The sequence below is a fragment of the Haliotis rufescens genome, unplaced genomic scaffold (assembly GCF_023055435.1).
Source record: "Haliotis rufescens isolate VD_foot unplaced genomic scaffold, xgHalRufe1.0.p SCAF_44, whole genome shotgun sequence".
Taxonomy (NCBI): domain Eukaryota; kingdom Metazoa; phylum Mollusca; class Gastropoda; order Lepetellida; family Haliotidae; genus Haliotis; species Haliotis rufescens.
Genome location: NW_025964157.1, coordinates 1,803,996 through 1,826,356, shown reverse-complemented (window position 1 = coordinate 1,826,356; position 22,361 = coordinate 1,803,996). Strand labels below are relative to the sequence as shown.

Genomic DNA, 22,361 nt, shown 5'->3' with positions numbered 1-22,361 from the left:
TTGGCACATCTTTACACACACAGAGGTATCGTATCGAGGAACCAGATCTGATTTTAATGAGTTTGAGTTCCGCGTATATAAGAAATGGGTTCAGCAGTCTTCCGTACATCCCACATGACTGTAATGTTGAGTTTAACTGCAAGCTAAACACACAAAGTGTTTAAGAAGATGTATTTTAAATAAACAGTGTGACATGAAAGTAATTCATTAACTTACATTCTAACTGTTTTGCTTTGTATATATACATTGTAAAACATCAAAGCCAGAGAATAAACAATGAGGTGAGGTGAAATGGGGTTCTAAGATTATTGCACTTATGATGTGTACGGTGTGTGCGGCTGCTTGTACTAGTCCGGGCTGATGCCGATTTATATGCTAGCACATTCCATGCCGCAGTTTAACATGAATACCCCACTCAGACATACTGACTCCGAGCCGACAATTCCTTGTTTTTGCCCAGTAATGCCGAGCGCCAGACAGGGTTACGATAAGTACCATCTTTAAACGTCTTTTGGTATGACGCGACTGGAGTCGAACCCGGACCTTCCGCTCTACGGGCGGATGCTATACCATTAGACCACGGATGCGGTCACTACAACGATGGACTTTACAACCATATTAGAATTTTACAACGTTACTATCATACAACCACTTTACCTTTACTTTACTATCACATTACTTTACTACCCCGCCGTGATATTGCTGGAATACTGCTAAAAGCGGCGTAAAACCACACTCACTCACTCAATTTACACTAACACATTACTTTACAACCACATTACTTTACTATTAGACTCGTGAAGATCCGGCGTAGAACAGGTCTTAAGCAACCCATGCTTGCCGTAAAAGGCGACTATGCTTGTCGTAAAAGGCGATTAAAGGGATCGAGGGGTCAGGCTCGCTGACTTGGTTAATGCATGTCATCGTATCCCAATTGCGTGGATCGACGCTCATCATGTCAATCACTGGATTGTCTGGTCAAGACTTGAATATTTACAGACCGCCGTCATATAGCTGGAATATTGCTGAGTGCGGTGTTAAACAACAAAGAAAGAAAGACTTTACTATTACGTTACTTTTATACAACTACATTACTTTTACTTAACTACAATCTCACTACTGCGTTACTATTACAGTAATACCATACTTTACAACGGCTTTACTATTACAGTGACCTTGACATTCAGCACAATGTTCATTTCGTTAAAACTATGAGATAATAGTTCTTTGAGAGGTATTTAGAAGAATTTATTTACATCATTTTATTCATTTTATCCCCTGTGTAGTGACACAGTGTCTGTCCATATGTGAACTGAAGTTTGTCATATGCAACATCCTTTCGTGCTGTAATTGAATTGAGACGCTGACAAAGAAACAACTGAATTTCTGTGACGCCATTTGTATATTTTCAAAACACCTTCACACACCTTACATCAGATGTAAACATAAAATGCAAAATAACATGAATCATAATTTGCATATGAGTATTGTTCTAAGGATACCACAATTCCTTATTAAATAAAAAAAAGTCGAATTTGATACAACCGAATTTTGTCTCGCGCAAATTTATGAAAGAGGGTGAATTCTATATTCAAAGAAGGACAATTTGGTATAATCTACACTGCTGCTTATAATATTAAAACCATTCATATAATAACATTGACTCTTTCATTATCATCAGCTACCACAACAAGTGCACTAGACCTAAAGCCAACACGATAATATATGCCGCTGTCATCCTGGAGCTAGTATTGGTGATGGTCTCTTGCTGTGATGGTGTAGAGAGAGTTGGAGGCACGGTCGTGTCCACGTACGGTCCGAACATGCACGTTGGCTGGCTGAATAGACGGATGACCTTCATGAGGACGTTCCGGGCATTGTCTGGACACTTCCTGGTCAGCTTACTGTCCACACACTCCAATGTGTCCTCTATATGTCTGAAAGAGGACATACAACAATCTGTTTGTCTCTTTCACAGATCCTGATGTTTATGAGTGAGTTAAAATTTAACGTCGCATCAGCATTATTTCAGCCTTATAGCCACAGTTCATATATTCACAATTGAGTCATTTGAAACAGATTTGAGCATAATAATTTGAGCGGATTAACGCCGCTTTTAACAGTATTCCAGTTATATCACGGCGTGTCAGCTTAATGTGGGAGGAAAGCCCGAAGTGATGCAGGTCTCAGACGTTTACTACTTTGGTGAAACCCACGAGCACGGGAATGGTTCTGAGATACTTATAAACACCATGCTCGTCACGATTTGGCTGAAATACTGCCGATGTGACGTTAAATCTTAACTCACTCACTATACACACCATTGGGGCTAACCCTTTTTCGAACCTACAATCAAGGGTCAAATGTACACAACTCTGCACATCATTTTGTTTCCGCCACCCTAGGCGAATAAGCCCCCTTGCTTCTGTACATTCCTAATAGTATCTTAATGTGGCATTTGTATTCGAGTCTTGATACCCATTGAATGTGTCTTGAATGGCTATTTCATTTACGTTGCCGGGGAGTGTTGGACCACATTGTCTTGTTGATTGTGATTCATAAATATTTATGACATAATTGGAATTGGAGTTCTTTCCCACCGGGGGCGGACGGGTAGCCTAGTGGTTAAAGCGTTCGCTCATCACGCCGAAGATCCGAGTTCGATTCCCGACATGGGTACAATGTGTGAAGCCCATTTCTGGTGTCCCCCGCCGTGATATTGCTGGAATATTGCTAAAAGCGTGTAAAACCATACTCACTCACTCTTTCACACCAGTAGGGCAGGCTACGCTGACATTTTCGCTGCAGTTAAAATCGTACAATGTTTTTCTTTCCAACCGGTAGGGTAGGTAACGCTAACCTTGACGCGGCCACCTGGTATCATCACTAACCGATAGGGATTTCAAACAATATTCTTATGCTGCAGTTAAAATCGTACAATGATTTCTTTCCAACCGGTAGGGTAGGTAACGCTTACCTTGACGCGGCCACCAGGAAACATCATTAACTGATAGGGATTTCAAACTATATTCTTATGCTGCAGTTAGAATCTTACACTATTTTTCTTTCCAACCGGTAGGGTAGGTAACGCTTACCATGACGCGGACACCGGGAAACATCACTAACTGATAGTTTCAAACACAACGCTGGAATCGTAAAACGGGGACTGCTTTCAGCAGAGACTTCTTGTGATTATGGAAATGGTTTTGTACCCTGTATATATATTTTTGATAGGGTAAATGGGTACAATGTGTGAAGCCCAATGCTGGTGTCCCCCGCCGTGATATTGCTGGAATATTGCTAAAAGCGGCGTAAAACCATACTCACTCACTCACTTTTGCCCTTCAGTATATATCGTCTGGACTAATGTCGGTTTTAATGCTAGTCAACTGGGATGCCAAGCAGCAGTGTTTTGAATTTGTTTTGTTTTTTATCTAATTCACATTAGGTGCCACGATTTTACAACAAAATGGCTGGCCTAACGGGTCGTACGTTGTATGTGCAGGCTCAGTAGACATCACTTGGGAACAGCTTCTGATATTCGCCCTATCATTACATGGTTCATTTTCTGATATTTGTTAATAATTTGTACATGAAACACTAAGACCTTATAAAAGTTATTAAATGTACAGATTCATTCAAGAATTTTACATTTACGCACATAATATTGTGCCATTAGTGGAAGATAATTGAGTATCGTTTCGTCGGTGGACGCACTCTTTTTCACTCCAAATAATACTGTATCTCTGTACCTTACAAATATCATATTATTTACATTCACTTTCATCCATTTAAAAAGACAGATGTAAAAAAATGGAAGGAGTGTTTTACGCCCGATGGTCAAGCTATTACTGTACTCCCTAAATAACCTAAGCATTCTAGTTTTAATTCTATGTAAGAGGTAAATTAACTGTTAACAAAACACATTATTCAGTCACTTCAGCGTATGTTGATATCAAGTTTCTGTCCCAATACTATTCTTATGTTTACGCTTCTGCATCTTTTGTTTGTCAGTCTAGAAAAATCTGGACTGGCATCATTTTATCTGATCTGGTAAATTTGCAAAGTTGCCAGTCCGGTGGTGTGACCGAGAATTTGGGGAATTTCATACACTGCGTTTGGTATTACGCGAACCAGCGAACCACCGACCTCCCTCTCTCGGTTTAATTAAATAAATCATAACAATATTTCTCACGATGATAGTCAGATATTCACAGCTCACTCGTATAATGAAACCAGCGCAACACAAATATCCGCCTTCCCCTGCCAAGCCTGGTTTAATTAAATAAATCATAACAATATTTCTCACGATGATAGTCACATATTCACAGCTCACTCGTATAAAGAAAACAGCGCAACACAAATATCCGCCTTCCCCTGCCAAGCCTGGTTTAATTAAATAAATCATAACAATATTTCTCACGATGATAGTCACATATTCACAGCTCACTCGTATAAAGAAAACAGCGCAACACAAATATCCGCCTTCCCCTGCCAAGCCTGGATGTATTGACACTAACGCACATCAAAGAGACCAATGCTTCTCCTTGAAAGAAGCTGACTGATCCTTTTCCTTTGACCTTTTTCACATGACAAGCATGACAATTACGACGTATGAGGAACATATTGACATTATGTTATAACGAAGTGATATTTCTCTCAACAACTGCGTTTTCCTGTTCCACTATGGTTTGTTGTTCTCTTACTATCATACCTTGCAGAACTTTGGTAATAATAGTATTGGTTTTCCCTTATTAGGAATTTGAATAAATTGACCAATAAAATCTCAAATGGTAAACGTGAAGATAGATAACGTGGACGTTTCAGGGCTACTCCTTGAATACTGAGTAAGCGTATATAGCGTACAGTAAACTACGGTTATAACGAACACGCTTATAACGAACTGACGGATATAACGAACTACTTTTTTGGTCCCGATAATTAGCTGTATTATGCTGTATATATGCTTATAACGAACTACGGTTATAACGAACTAAACTTAGTAGTCCCTTTGAGTTCGTTATAACCGTACTTTACTGTATATAGTAGTATAGGTAATTATGGTTCTGGCTCACTTCCACTGGAGCCAGACTTATACCCCTATACTGCTACTACAGAGGGAATTTTTTTTATGCAAAAACGATGATGCAATTCAACGATCGTCATGACTCGTATTAAAAGAAAATTGAATATTAATTAATAATGGATAAAATTTACTATAGCCCTCGAGGATAATGGAAAGGTATAGGAGCAATACAAAAAATAGCCATCGCGGCTAAGGTATCTAAAGATGTGGCCAAGGATTGGTTAAAGAAACAAGCGATGTGGCAAATATATTTACCGGCACCGCGTTATATACCGAGGAAGAAGTTTGATATTTTTACAACGAATGAAGTTCATCAGGCTGACCTCTTGTTTCTCCCCCATGATAAGGTAAGACGTAAAACGTATAAATACACCTTAACGCTATACTACTGCTGATAGGTATTCAAGTCTGGGCCAGACAATCCAGTGATTGACATCATGAACATCGATCCACGCAATTGGGATACGATGACATGCATCAACCAAGTCAGCGAGCCTGACCACCCGATCCCGTTAATCGCCTTTTACGACAAGCATAGTCGCCTTTTACGGCACGCATTGGTTGCTGAAGACCTATTCTACCCCGGATCTTCACAGTCTTATAGTAAAGTAATGTGGTAGTAAGGTAGGATTAATGTGCAAAGATACCAATAAAACGAGCAAGTAAATAGGACTAGCAGGAGAAAGGCCAATTAAATACAGAGATGACTGTTGTTATGTAGTAATGCTGTTAGCCTGTTGTGCTCTTATGCTGTGATGCTCTCATACTGTTATGTTATTCTGTTATGTTCTTTTTATATTTTTATGTTGTTATGCTGTCATTTGTTATGTTGTTAAGCCGTTATTCTGTTCTGTTGTTCTGCTGTTATGTTTTTATGTTGCCATCTTGTTATGCTGTAATTTTTTTATGCTGTTAAATTGCTATGTTCTTATGATATTATGCTGTTATGTTGTGTTGTTATGCTGTGATGTTGTTATGTTGGTATGTTGTTTACCTGATTTTATTATGTCATGTCATGTTGTTACGTTGTTATGTTGTGGTAATGTTTTGATGTTAAACTGTGATGATCTTATGCTCTTGTGCCTTTATGTCATGCTGTTATCTTGCTGTGCTGTTTATGATGTTGTGTTGGTGTGTTTTATGCTGTGATGTTGGGATTTTGTTGTGCTGTTAACTTGATACGTTGTTGTGGTGTTACGCTGTCATGTTCTTATGTTCTTATGCAGTTATGTTGGTATGCAGTTGTGATGTGGTGTTGTTTTGTGGTTATGCTGCCATGTTGACATTTTCGTACCCTTGTTATGTTGTTATGTTATTATTTTGTTGTTGAGTTTTTTATATCATGATGTTGTTATGTTGTAACACTGTCATATTGTTATGTTATTGTTGTGCGTTTATGTTGTTACGATGTTAAATTGTTATGCTGTTATTGTGTTATGCTGTCATGTTATATTATGTTTTTATGTTGTTATACTGTTATTCTTTAAAGATGTTATGTTGTTATGCTGTTATGGTGCTATGCTTTTATTTTGTTACGTTGTGTTGTTTTACTGTCATGTCGTTATGTTATTATGTTGTTATGCTGTCATGCTGTCATGTTCTTATATTGTTACGCTATAGTGATGTTATTGTGTTATGTTTTCGCTAACACCTGGTATCATTACTATGTGATAGTGATGCATAAACACATCCTTACGATACGGTCGGAATCACACCAGGGACTCTACGTTAAGCAGGGCGTTCGAGCTTGAGTATGGACACGGTCTTTCTGTGTATATTGACAAACAATCACTCTCTACCCACAACTGTTTCATGTCTTCAAACATTTAGATGCTCATCAAAGATTTTGTAACATGATTATTTGAATCAGAGCTATGTTAAATCTGAAATGTGCATTTTTTCATTAGTCCCAGGGCTTTTAAGTGGGATGTTAATATTCAGTCGGTGTGCTAAACAGGACTTACGTGTTATATTTACATAATCTGGTTAATGAATACCTCTGAGTGTGGTCTGTTTATTTTGTGATTCGCTCTAAGGACCATTTGGGCTTCAGGGTTCGCAAAGATTGTCTGGTAATGATTGCTTTAACGGATACGTCGCGGTTAGAATATATAAACCTGTGAGCTAGGCTCTGGTAATTTAACAGTCAAGGCAAGTTCATTTGTATTATTCAATTTGTGTATCTTCGTACTAACATTGTAGACAGTAGTCACTCAAGAGGTCAACAATTACCCTAATTACACAGAATATAAAACGTCAATGCCAGAGAATAACCAGTCTCGGTTATCCGCTTTTACAGATTCCACTGGGCGTAAAAGGCAAGATAGCGGTGACAATTATATGAATGGTTCACAGAAAACCAGTGATGACACCAGGTGTTCCCGAAGAGGGTAAGCTTGTCCTGTCCAACCGGTAGCACCCGTCATTCACACAATTCACATAACAAAAACGTAAGTGTTTGTTTGTTGCAAAACGCCGCCATAACACGGCCTATAAACAAACCAGACAATCAAGTGATGTAAGTAAGTATAAGATATTTGGATGAACAACTTCGTTATTACAATTTGGAGCGATTTTTCGGTTAAGTTCTAACACCGTTATCAAGCAAGTGTTAGAACTTGCTTGATAACGGGGTAAGAACCTACACCGAAACGTCGGTCCAAATTGTAATAAAGAAGTTGTTCATCCATATATCTTTTCCTTATTGTTTTACTTAATACTCCAACTTTTAAATAACTCTAAATAAAAATCAAGTAATGGACAACAAATAGACCAAAAATGTGATGACGATAAAACGTCAACGCCAGAAAATAACCAGTCTCGATTGTCCAACAAAACAGATTCTCTTCGGCGTAACTAGGCAAAATAGGGGGGGGGGGGGGGGGGGGTGAGTATACGAATGGATCGCTGAAATCAGTGATGACACCAGGTGCTCACACAAAAGGTAAGCATGTTTGATGTCTAAATGGTCGGCCACCAGTTTAACGATGCCATTTCGCCGTCAGGCCAATCATATAGTTGGCATTATAAGAAGCTGGTTCTTCCCCATACTTACTCGCATGTGAGCTGCATCCCTGTCTTGGGGTCGGTCATGGTAATATTTCTCCTTGCTATCCTTTGAGCGAAGTGTATCATGCGCGACGTTGAGCACGTCCTCATAAAAGGCCGGACCCGTTGAGTGCAATTGACGTTGTCAGCAAAGACTGCATCAAGAACAACACTACCACATTTAAACATTAAAAACATCGTCATGCTACTTAAAAAGACAGACATATAAGTATACGTTTCTCAAACAACTCGTCCTGAAAGCGTGTTAACGGATCACTAGCCTTTCACTGTGTATCACTGAACATGGCATAAAACATCCTTTTGAATATTATTATGATCTGTTTAGGAGGTAGATCGGATCACTGTAACGTGAGAGTGCTTATTGAGCTGACGGTCTAACTTAATGTTAGCATATTAGAACCACCTGCAAAGATCCCGGTTAGAATAGTTCTTCAGCAACCTATGCCTGCTGTAAAAGGCGACTAACGGTATCGGTTGGTCAGGCTCGCTGACTTGGTGATGCATGTCATCGTATCCCAATTGCGTGGATCGATGTTCATGATGGTAATCACTGGATTGTCTGGTCCAGACTTGATTATTTACAGACCGCCGTCATATAGCTGGGATAGTGCTGAGTGTGGCGTTAAACAACAAATAAACAAACAGAGGGAGTGAGCAAATTGAACATCATTTCTATTGGCCCACCATGCACGTATTTAATGTCAAAGTAAGCCTTTTTGTATAGTATGGTGCTTACAAAAGAACCTTTGTACCGTTAACCGGCGAATCATTAGAGTAAATCGTGGTGCCATAGACCACTAGGCCAGGCCCTATCCAATATTCTGAAGTCACATTTACATTTACATATACAATAATGAGAAATTGATCTCAGTTTTAACGCAGCTTTGAACAGTCTGTCAATGATACCAAGGAATGTTAGCTTGAAAACGGTGAAAATACAAGGGTGCTCTCGTCAGCATCATTCACTTTAATGATCATCGTCAATATAATTAACTTAAATTATCATAGTCGAAAACAGTTTTTTAATAGTTATTGTCAATAACAATCACTTTAATGGTTATCGTCATTAAAAATCACTTTTAATGACTATCGTCAATAACATTCAATTAAACGATTATAGTAAAAAAACTTTTTTTAACGAATATCATCACTAACAATCACTTTAATGGTTATCGTCATTAACAATCACTTTTAAGTGATTATCGTCAATAACATTCAATTAAACGATTATAGTCAAAAAACTTTTTTTAACGAATATCATCACTAACAATCACTTGAATGGTTATCGTCATTAAATTTTACTTTAAATGATTATCGTCAATAACATTCAATTTCATGATTATAGTCAAAAACATTTTTAACGAATATCGTCACTAACAATCATTTTAATGTTTGTCGTTATTAACAATCACTTTTAATGATTATCGTCAATAACATTCTATTAAATGATTATAGTCAAAAACATTTTTTTAATGAATATCGTCAATAACAATCACTTTAATGATTATAGTTAATTAACACTCACTTTTAATGATTATCGTCAATAACAATCACTTTAATGGATATCGGTATTAACAATCACTTTCAATGATTATCGTCAATAACAATCACTTTAATGGTTATAGTTAATTAACACTCACTTTTAACGATTATCGTCAATAACAATCACTCTAATGGATATCGGTATTAACAATCACTTTCAATGATTATCGTCATTACCATTCAATTAAAATGTTATCATCGACATCATTCACTTCAATACTCGCCTATTCACTGCCGGCAACGCACTTCATGCAATAGTGGGTTTCCGAGGTTATACTTACGATCAGTGTTGTCACAATATAATGCCACAGCTTCTTTCCACGCGGCCGTATCGATGGTCCGTCTCAGCTCCGTTTCACACTCTGACTTTATCTTCTCCATGCATTGTAACGACTTTGACAACCTTTGACGACTGAAATGTCCATAAATAATACCAACGTTTAAGAAGAAAATATACTTCTTTTGCGACAGTTGATTGCTCTTTTGGCCGTGGAAATAAATGCAAGAAAAATCTCAAGGGACAATACTTAACTAATGCTCTTTGTGCACCCTTTAGGCAGAAAGAAACATCTCCGCAAAACTTATGTGCGGCTTATATTTGTATGTCATCTATATTTTTTTAAATGAATTAAATTATCAAAAGCGTTCTCGCCTGGTGGTGAAATCTGAGCTCAGTTCAGACGGAAATCCGCAAGAATTACGTCACTTTTTATTCGACACGAAAGAGTGAGTGAGTTGGGTTTTACGCCGCTTTTAGCAATTTCCAGCAATATCACGGCGGAGGACACCAGAAATGGGCTTCACGCATTGTATACATGTCGGTAATCGAACCCGGGTCTGCGGCGTGACGAGCGAACGCTTGAACCACTAGGCTACCCCACCGTCCCTCACACGCAACAACGTTAGAGTGAGGCAGTACTATATACATCCGTACAATGAAACCCCGTTTATCCGGTATACTGTGAAATCTCCTAGATTAAGACATTCACAGATTAATCGAGGATGCCTCTTCTGATTATATTTCAACATTAATTGTTTCACTGTACGCCAAACTCTTGCAGCGTGGGACGTGTTCTGTAAACAGAGCCGTGTGGGTGTTATGTTACGCTAACGCGCTTTCATCTGTCTCTCTACCATGAGCTCCTGTTTCATCACCCATATTGATGATTGACAGTTTTTATACACAACTGTCTTTTTCAATGATCTGATAACTGAAAAATACTCGGTTCTTAGATTTAATAGTGAGTGAGTGGGTGAGTTGGGTTTAACGCCGCTTTTAACAGTATTCCAGTTATATCGCGGCGTGTCAGCTTAATGTGGGAGGAAAGCCCGAAGTGATGCAGGTCTCAGACGTTTACCACTTCGGTGAAACCCACGAGCACGGGTATGGTGCTGACAAACCTAGAAACATAATTGGGGCGAACCGGGATTCGAACCCACAATCATAGGTTTCTGGCGTGCCCAAGGGACGCAACTCTGCACAGCGAATCGCGGCGCCTTAGACGACTGGGCCACCCGTGCCCCCCTTAGATTTTATAAGATTAAAGACCCGTGAAGATTCCGGGGTAGAATAGGTCTTCAGCAACCCATGCTTGTCGTAAAAGGCGACTAACGGGATCGGGTGGTCAGGCTCGCTGACTTGGTTGATGCAAGTCATTGATCCCAATTGCGTTGATCAATGCTCATGATATTAATCACTGGATTGTCTGGTCCAGACTCGATTATTTACAGACCGCCGTCATATAGCTGGAATATTGCTGAGTGCGGCGTTTAACAAAACAAAACCAAACCTAATAAGATTAAGACATATTTGCGTTATGCAAAGCACTTTTAAATGCAAAGATTTATTTTCGACTAATTCAACTGCATACATTCGTATCAAGACAGGGGTCGGCAGTGAGTTGGGTACACACTTCGTAACCATGCTTGGAGTCGAACCAAAAAATTGACGAGGGAGCACTATATAAGACTTACGAATCTGAACGTAGAGATTGTATATAATGTATTTTGTTAATGAAAAGAGCTAACTGCCCATGCAAAGCAGCTGCTCAATTTTTTCTAGCGCGTCATATCAGGGGACAGAAATCACGCCAGTCTGAAAGTTGAACGGAATTTATGGCGTTCGCTGGTATTATACGATGCTTCAATGTCCGAGTTGAAAACGAGAAATATCGAAACTATTGATAAATGCAAGGCAAACGTACGTCAGTGCTATTTGTGTACATCTAAACGTCTATGTTGTTAGTGTATATATATGAACGCCAATGCTTTACGTGTACATATTAACGTCAGTAATTGATGTGTTCATGTCAACGTCAATGATTCAAGTAAACATTGATTAGTTGAGTTCATGAAAACATCAAACTTAAAAGGAACTCGAATGTCAGGCATATGTCAGAGAAACAAAACGGCAAATTGATAAACGTTAGAAAGCGAATTAAAAGTAAATCAGTGCATGAATATCATGGACCAGCGACACCGGGTGTTGTTAGACGGTTGACCTAGGTCAAGGCCCGTGAAGATCCGGGGTAGAATAGGTCTTCAGCAACCCATGCTTGCCGTAAAAGGGGACTACGCTTGTCGTAAAAGGCGACTAACGGGATCGGGTGGTCAGGCTCGCTTACTTGGTTGATGATTGTCATCGGTCCCAACTGCGTGCATCGATGCTCATGTTGTCAATCACTGGATTGTCTGGTCCAGACTCGATTATTTACAGACCGCCGTCATATAGCTCGAATATTGCTGAGTGAGGCGTTAAACAACAAACCAAACCAAACCAAAAACCGAAGTCGGCTTACGATAAGCATGGGACATGGGGACCCTTTCTGCCCCAGACTCCTCACAGGATCATATATATAAGAATGCCCTACCCTGTTACTTACACGCACATACTACGGGCACTGTCTGGTCCGCTCATGTCCATCAACTGAGACTGGAAGCAGCGCTGAAAGGCGTCAAGTTTACAGCCATCATTCCCCAGGGTGTATCGCACTGAAATAAAATTGACCTCAATGATGGATATTAATACGACTCGTTTTGATTAGGTTTTTCTTCCTTTTTTATTTATTGAAATTAAAATCCGCTTGTACGGATAAAATCACTTTCATGTGTACTGCTTCATAGAAAATATCCCGCTATCTGCTAATCAAAGATGACACATTCAGTTTACTAGCTATCATGATACACCTAACCAGCCTGAGGCATGTACCAGCCTGAAGCATGCCTATAGCCCTAAGGTGTTCGTCACGTTGTTGAGTTGACTTCAGACAATAAGTACAGTAAACTACGGTTATAACGAACACGCTTATAACGAACTGACGGATATAACGAACTTACTTTTTGGTCCTGCCTATTTGCTGTAGTTATGCTGTATATATGCTTATAACGAACTACGGTTATAACGAACTAAACATAGTAGTCCCTTTGAGTTCGTTATAACCGTACTTTACTGTAGATGGTAATGTGTGATTTAAACAGGTGTTCGATCGACTGTATTCACGATAACGACTGAATTTAGCTTTATAAGCATCATTTTCCATGACGCCCTCTACGTATCCTGAGTCGTAACGTGCAAATAAATGGTGCTTCATTTCATCAGGTGGGGAAGGGGCAAGACGTTGCTCTGAAACGTCGTTGCAAAGAATGAAAGCAGTTGTAATCCTCCACAAAGTGTCACGTAAATGTCCATTAAAGACTCGAAATGGAACTGATTTTATGACATGTGGCACCTTTCCTAGAGTGTGTGAATAAATCGATACTCTTCGTGGACATACATCTTAACAAGACATTGTGCTTAGCCCTGAGGCGTGGTGCCAAGTAAATATGTTGACAAGGTTCTCGATTTCGGACAAGGATTCTAAGAGCTCACGAGTTAGGCATAACTTTGTATTTTCTTTTGAAGCAAATACTTTATGTTCACATTTCTGCAACAATGGTTGTTTTCGACCTGCGTATTGGTGACTAGAAACATATGGTGCCAAGAAATACTTAATACAAGTTTGGTATGTCTGTAATGTCTGGGTTTGGTTTGAACTGTATATTTGATATTGGCCAGGCCACACATTATCTGCAAGATGTAAGGTAATGAGGTTTAATAATAATTTATTCAGGAAAACATAACTAAAATCTGTGACCTACAACTAAATACAATTTTAGTGGTAGCTTTCCGCACCGGATTTTTAATCGCATTACGCTCATCCGTTTGATTACCGTGTTTACAGCTTATACACATTATGATTCTTTATATCTCCATAGACCACCGACGGTGGTACAAGAGCATATATACAGCAGAGAGACAAATATAATATGTACATCGCGAAGGCTGTGTGCATGTAGATTAAGCATTCACAGTGCTAAATAAAAATTATACATATTTTTATAGACGTTTTAGCTCGTTTAGTTTGGTCGTTGAAAATAGGCCTTTTAATGAAAACATATTTGACCAAGTTAAATATCTGCTAGGAATACGTGAGAGTCATTTGTTATCAAATCTTGACAACGAAATATATAATGGAATTCATCAGCTATTGCCGGGGAGTTACAGAGTGAACAAGGACGTTGGTCTCTGGGTACATTATTCCAGCGGCCAGTCTCATATTTATCAACTAATGCCTTTTAGTAACAACATTGGATGAGGTAAAATGGGGTCGCGTCCAAGATTATTGAACTCATATAGCGACGTGTGTGCGTGGCTGATTTATAGTGCTAGCCCACTGAGATATCATGCCACAGTTTAACATGATTACCCCAGACCGAGCCGACCAGTCCTTGTTATGGCCCCTTTATGCCGAGCGTCAGACAGAGTAACAACAAGTACCATCTTTTTAACGTCTTATGGTATGACGCGGCCGTGAATCGAACCTCGGACGCTCTGCCACTAGATCACAGAGGCGGTCAGTAACAACTTTGAAAATGTCAGGATTAATCTCTGGCAGGAATTCATTGTATAGAATAGAACCGAGGACGGCAAGTGATTTATTGTTCTCAAACAGGATGTTAGTCATAAAGACCAGTTGTAGATTGTCAATATTTTAATCATTCAAAAATGTGACGTATGCAAAGTTGTTATTTTTGTGTGATAGACAGAAATAGACGAAACAGTATATGAATAGCGGTTAGAAATTCAAGATAGATAAACACGACACACAGGTCTACATAAAAGCGACAAAGCCCTTTCCTTAATCAAAAGAAATCTCGCAGAAAGCGAGTCGAGTGTGGGCTTCCGACAATATCATGAGCATGTGTTAAAGGTATAATTCTACCATGATTTTGGAATTCACTCGATTCTGATTGGACAATCAGAGGCAATTAAATCACAATAAACCCCTCTGATTGAAACAGCTGGTTTGACGGCCCCATCACCGCGGAAGCTAATATTCATAGGATAGTACTATTTTCAGTCATTGTCGGTAGGCATATTTAAATAATTATGTCTACAATTACAGGTTACAAAATGCACAGATGCGGTTACTACAATATTCAAAGGATGTGTGGCAATTCATTTCGCGCAGGAAACACGATAGAAATCTACAAAGGGAATGTATTTACGTTTTGGAGACAAGAGAGCTTTGAAATTTGGCGCTTTTCTATATATGACTGTGACGTCATATCTTTTGCGTCACAATGAGCGATATGACGTGTTAATGATGACGTGCGATATAGAGCGAAAGCCTTGCAAAGCTTGCTTTGTTTTCTTTTGGGATGCCTACCTCATGTTAGCTTACTAAGTTGCCGTGTTTATATGCTGTCAATGCCCCTCATATGTTCGAGTGAAGTACAGTAAAGTACGGTTATAACGAACTCAAAGGGACTACTAATTTTAGTTCGTTATAACCGTAGTTCGTTATAAGCATATATACAGCATAACTACAGCAAATAGGCGGGACCAAAAAGTAAGTTCGTTATATCCGTCAGTTCGTTATAAGCGTATTCGTTATAACCGTAGTTTACTGTATTACCCTGTAAACAAACTGCTGCACGTTCGGTTCCAAATTCAATTTAGCACGGTTAAATCTACAGGTAACCTAGCTCTACATTGAAAACACAGTATGTTTATCTCCTATATCAAATAAATAGTCATGACACCAAGAGTTTTTTCGAAAAAGTCAGCGTATCCTGCTCCGTGGTCTATACGGTCGCTCACATCAACATACATACATGGGTTGCTGGAAATGCATTTTATCCCGGACGTGTCCGGGGATGACATACAGACTAGGAATGAACATTTTGATCAATATCCCAACAGAAATCCGCTGAGTAAACATGTAAAAGATGTGAAAACGATGATGTAATTATCAATGTGTTCAGGAAATGTTGACGTCCCCATATATTTCAATGCATTCGAAAAGTGCATTAGCGGAGCAAATAATTTACAAAAGGGTTAGTGCACGGTTTAGATATGTTGAAATGTGAATTCCCAGCTGACGTTATATTTTAATCAATAAGGAAACACGCTCCAAATGAATCCTCTAACCGATTGATTTTGGATGTTTGTGCTATTTGTCCATGGGTATTCTGCAAAGATAAACAAAATGAGTTCCGTCACCTTTTCGCGAACACCTGGTATCATTTATTTGATAGTGATTCATATGCATATATTTCTTTTGAATATGGAAAGGGTTTTGTCGCTTTTTTAAATTATTATTATTATTATTATTATTATTATTATTATTATTATTATTATTATTATTATTTACAGATAAAAAATAAAAAAGGCAGCAAAGAGGGTTTGGCTGATCCTGGCACAGTTAGGCTGGTTAGGCTCATCATCAGCTCAGGGCCCTTGCCCCCTCTACACGCAGCCCAGACAACGAATGGGACTTCTCCCAGGAAGCGCTGCCTAGTCAAAGCCACCCAGAACTTTTCGGAGAATGTGAAGACTCCCCAACACTGCAGCCTTCTGCATTACCCAGATTGTCAGAAGGGCTGTATTCGTTGTAGCAAACCCGGGTACTCTCCCAATGTCAATCAACAGATTGGGAGGTACCAAGCCTAAGGCACCCAGAACAATGGGGAGTCGGACAACTTGGTACTTGGGATGCAAGAGTGACATTTCGAAAGCGAGGTCCGCATGTTTGCCATGTTTATCATCAATCTTGTCAATCACATTTGTGTCAAAAGGGACAGATATAATGATATAAATGATTTCATTGGATTTATCAAAAAGGACAAGATCAGGTTTGTTGGCCTGGATACGTCTGAGGCTGTAAATGGGCCTATTCCAAAGAATTTTCTCTATGTATCATTTTCCATGACGCCCTTTACATATTCCGGGTCGTACCATGGGTGGGCCTCTGTGTCAAAACCATAAGCATGGCGAAGACGGTAATAAAATGATCGAGCTACACCATCATGTCGTTTAAGATACTGTGTTTGGGCCAAAGCTTGGCATCCACTGACAGTGTGTTGGACAGTCTCATTAAATTCATTACATAATCTACATTTCATATTAACATTTTGATGCAAAATCACACATTGACGGTTTCGAGTGCGAAGTGACTGGTCCTGAGCAGCAAACAGAAAGCCTTCTGTTTCAATTTTCAGGCCGGACGACTTCATCAAAGCAAAGGTATCTGCCCAATCTTCCCAACACTGCATATAAACTCAGACGTATCCAGGCCAACAAACCTGATCTTGTCCTTTTTGATAATTCCAATGAAATCATTTATATCATTGAATTTTCTGTCCCCTTTGACACTAATGTGATTAACAGGATTGAGGAAAAACATGGCAAATATGCGGACCTCGCTTTCGAAATATCACACTTGCATCCCAAGTACCAAGTTGTCCGACTCCCCATTGTCCTCGGTGTCTTAGGTTTAGTACCTCCCAATCTGTTGACTGACTTTGAGAGAGTACCCGGGTTTGCTACCAGGAATACAGCCCTTCTGACAATCTGGGTAATGCAGAAGGCTGCAGTGTTGGGGAGTCTTAACATTCTCCGAAAAGTTCTGGGTGGCTTTGACTAGGCAACACTCCCTGGGAGAAGTCCCATTCGCTGTCTGGGCTGCGTGTGGAGGGGGCAAGGGCCCTGAGCTGACGATGAGCCTAACCATCCTGACTGTGCCAGGATCACCCAAACCCTCTTTGCTGCTTTTTATTTTAATCCGTAAATAATAATAAATATTGTAAGTATACAACTAGCACCATATGTAAGCACCCTTGTCAACAAGCCTCAGCCTCTAACAATCGTGTGGCCTATACAAGCACCCCTGACTACAACTAGCACCATATATAAGCACCTCTGTCAACTAGCCTCAACCTTTAACAATTATGTAGCCTATACAAGCACCCCTGACTACAACTAGCACCATATATAAGCACCTCTGTCAACTAGCCTCAACCTTTAACAATTATGTAGCCTATACAAGCACTCCTGACTACAACTAGCACCGGATACATGCACCCCTGTCAACAATTGCCTCTAACAATCTTGTAGCCTATACAAACACCCCTGTCAACTATTGCCTCTAACAATCTTGTAGCCTTTACAAGCGCCCCTGTCTACAACTGTCAGCCCGAACAAATATCTCCTTCAACAAACGTTAGTTTGTCAAAATATTCCTGCTAACAAATATGGTGGAAATATTGTAGAAATATCCCTGCCAAAAGGTCTTTGCCTGTGCAGTATCATTGCCTTCAAACATAAACGTATATCGACATCACTTACTGCAACACTTCACATGTACAAATAGCCCTACTTATAACCCTTAGCCGGTATAAATATCACTGACTACAAGCCATGGCCTCAACAAATGTCATTGTCTACAACTAGAATTACATACAGCTTTTACAGCAACCGTTTGCGTGTACAAATTACACTGCTAACAGCCATTTATAACATTTTGTCAGACACCCCATGGCCAGTAAACAGCCACATCAGTTGTCTGTAGACGGTGTTGATTTCTATTCAAGGCTATGCGCATGCATCCGAAACTTTTTGAGAAAGGTAAGGGGATAGAGAGAGGGCTGAGGACAGGGTTGACCCAGTCGTCAAAGGCGCCTCTATTTGCCTTTCAGAGTTGCGTCCCTTGTGCCTGCCAGGAACCTAGAATCGTTGGTCAGACTCTTAGGTTCGACCTGTTTATGTTTGTCACAATCATACCATTGATCATAGATTTTAACAATGTGGCAAGTATCCAAAAACTTCTCCATTCTCACAACAAGCTGCCACGCCGCGATGAAACTCACATACTGTTTAAAGTGGCGTTAAACAAACTCACCCAGTCACTCACTCTAGATAAACATGGACCACACCCATACTTAGGAGCTACATAGCATCTTCCGGGTCAGTATATTAAGGCGATGTAACAATATGTATGATGTATGTTCCAGCGGAACATGTAGTGATACCAGATACGGCTTCAGCAATTTAATTCCTTGAATGTCGACCCATCACTTACAGTAAACTACGGTTATAACGAACTCAAAGGGACTACTAATTTTAGTTCGTTATAACCGTAATTCGTTTTAAGCATATATACAGCATAACTACAGCATATAGTCGGGACAAAAAAGTTAGTTTGTTATATCCGTTAGTTCGTTATAAGCGTGTTCGTTATAACCGTAGTTTACTGTATATTGAAAATAAAAAGCGACAAGAAAACAGTTTCATAGACGTAAGAAATCTTTACTATAAAGAAGTGTCCTTTGTACGATTGTACGATTGTACTGTGTGAGATTCCGACAAGCATGTGTTTTTGAGTGTCCCAAAAGTGTTATCGACCACTGACAGTTGTGGATGAAGCACTGATTACATTTAAACCCAGCAAACTCTACATCTTCTATACACGTCCGTGGCATGAGGCAACCGCGCGTGAACCACTCATTGTATTTAATTAGTCGTCATCCCGTCAGATGGCAGCACTTGACTTCGCTGGCCAAATCTCGAGTGCCTGGACCATACATTAAATGCTCTATGGCTATATGTAACATAATGCCTCGACCGTAGAAATACTATATCAACTCTCAGAAACCACGACCCTGATTTTTTAAATTAAATTATGAAGTGTGAGCTACTTACCTGGATGCAGTTTAAGACAATTCGTACGGAAACACATCGTAGCAGTAGCCGTGAGAAAATTGAACTGAGGTCAGTTTTAAAAGGCGTCATTCTCGTGTTTCTTATGTTCCTTTAAATGGTTTACTGTAGAGGTGACGGAAACAATTAGATGCATGCCGTTTGTAATGGGGGAAACCACACAAGAGGTGCACGAGATCCCGCGAGACGGAAGTCAGGCGATCAAATATGCCCGCAGCATAGAATAATACATCGATAACGGTAATATTACAGCAATTAGACCAATTATTTAGATTCATGTACACACATTCTTTTGCAACATGACACGACCTTGCAATGGGACTTGTTCAGTTTTTTCTTCATTCATTGTGTGATATGGCTAAGGTAGGTGAGTTAGTGGATGTTAAACTTGTTTGTTAAATCTACTGCGATACCTCTGGCCGTGTGTGTGTGTGTGTGTGTGTGTGTGTGTGTGTGTGTGTGTGTGTGTGTGTGTGTGTGTGTGTGTGTGTGTGTGTGTGTGTGTCTATGTGTTTACTCAACCCTACACAGCAAGGTGTGGTTTCATATGGGATGGGTACCCGATATGTGACGTGGATGTAAAAACCTTCTAGCGCCCCTGGACAGCTTGGGTGGTACAATCCCCAAGGAGTTGAGAATGACAACTTGAATGCAAACGGATCCACTGGTCGGGGATCAAATGAAACTAGTACCTGAATACCTGGGGTATATAGGTGTATAGTTAAAATTTAAATTAAAACACATATACGTCCGCACATATCTACCAACACATATTTCAATAATTCACTACAACTATATACTCTAGCTCATATAGTTCATTACAAAGCATTTTTTCCGGTCAAAAATAAACTTACTATAAATAGGTTTATGATAAAATGTAGATTTCCGTTAATATTGCTGAAAAGCTCAAAAGCGTAGTTCATGGTGTACGTGTTGACCTTTACGTTAGTATAATGAAACAAAAACTACGTTTATGTATCACTGTGTCATATTCAAATGTAGATGTTTACATACAGTGTATGCCGATCTATTTGAAAGAAAGGATCTATGTTTCACTTTCACGCAAACAATCCTGGGGGTCCCAGATGTAAGAAAACCCGGCAATTTACACACATGAAAGACTTCCCATGGATTCGCTGTTGGAGTAGGACATTCTGAATAACATGGCGTATGCATTCACAGCTGTAGTACATATCTGTCTGATGCCAACGTAAGATGAGGTTCAAGATTACCACATCACTCGCCATCACCCGTAACCCTAGAGCGGCATGGAAACGTGTTGATAAGCCGGTATGTGCATTACGTTCAGAATTCAATGGACTTTAACCGCTTTTCATAACTTTTTCTTTGGCTTTGGACTGAAGGCGCCCACGGGAGTGTTTGATCGACACTGAGTTACTGTTAGAGAAATGTAAAGTCATTCCTCATACATCAAAACATCATACGAGGGTTGCCGCTGGAGGAACGTGTTTGTAAAACGCTGAGACTGGGGGTCCGTGAGTTTGTGTGTTATATTCGAATTTTCAAATAGAATTAATAAAACATATTATGACAGTATGTTCATCATAGATTAAATGATTTCTCTGTTCTCTCATCTACTGCGTGGTGTAAAGTCAAGTCAAAGTGACCGTTCGTCACTCCGTGGGTTCGATTCCCAGTATTGGTCTATATGTAGGAAATAGATTCCGCGCAGTTAACGTGATGGGCAAAAGGCGGCGAGGAACGATAATTCATTTCCTAAATTTAAGGACAAAAAGAATTAAAGGGATTGTAAAATTCAACTTACCGCATATCCATAAAAGAATTCCTGAAATCTCAATTAGATTCATCTTTGAACAAGATTCGACAAGAACTAATAAAGCTGGGCAACTCCAAGTTACGTGGTGTGTGTTTTGACACAAGCTTTTCTATGCGAACCAAGCCTCTCTCAAATTGCCGGTGTAGTTTCCTTCCGACTGGGCGCCAAAAGTGCCCACGTGGCTTAATTGTATTGAGTCAACGCGTGAAAGCGCTTGATATTCCGCCGATATAAAAACGTTGAGGAGTGATGTAAACGTGTGAAATATAATCTTTATAACACCATGTCCTGCCTCCAGAACGACGGCCTTCTTTGACGGCCTACACTGGCACAACTTGAAGATCTGTTTCACTGATAAGTCGAACGGGCGATTCTCTTCATGTGAACGTTCGTGATTGTGTAGTTGCCATGCAATGCATGTGGAGAACGAGAAGTACTTCTAATCGTTTCCAATAATTTCGTCGTAGGTGTCCGAATGTTGCACATATGCACCCTGGGAAAGTCAAAACTCTTTGATATCATAAAAAACCGTGAATACAAGATGAGGAATTTATGGATGCATGATGCAGTGGCGAAACATGAGGAAGCACACTTGTTCGTCTTTGATGCCTCAACATCTGAAACAATATTCCTCTATAATCGTAAAACTTTTTCCACTGCGGTGCTGGAGTAGACTGCCCCGGCCAGTGTTTGCGGTACAAGACTCAAGGGCTAACTGACAGATGCTGTTTGCGATGGCTAGCACGATTCGGCTCCACCACGTTCCGTGGGTAATGTCACGCTCGCATCCTTATGACTTGATAGCTGTATGGAAGAAATAAACACAT

At 39.7% G+C, this 22,361-nt stretch overlaps 1 protein-coding gene across 1 annotated transcript; it reads right to left on the bottom strand.

The window, feature by feature from the left end:
• Window positions 1-1,590: 1,590 nt before the first annotated feature.
• LOC124136054 lies at window positions 1,591-22,361 on the bottom strand. Its single transcript, XM_046501821.2, has 5 exons — window positions 21,523-22,361; window positions 12,580-12,688; window positions 9,979-10,109; window positions 8,142-8,289; window positions 1,591-1,937 (listed from the first exon to the last, which is right to left on the bottom strand). Exons 1-5 carry the CDS (start codon window positions 21,563-21,565, stop codon window positions 1,682-1,684), a joined length of 687 nt encoding a protein of 228 aa, XP_046357777.2. The 5' UTR covers window positions 21,566-22,361; the 3' UTR covers window positions 1,591-1,681.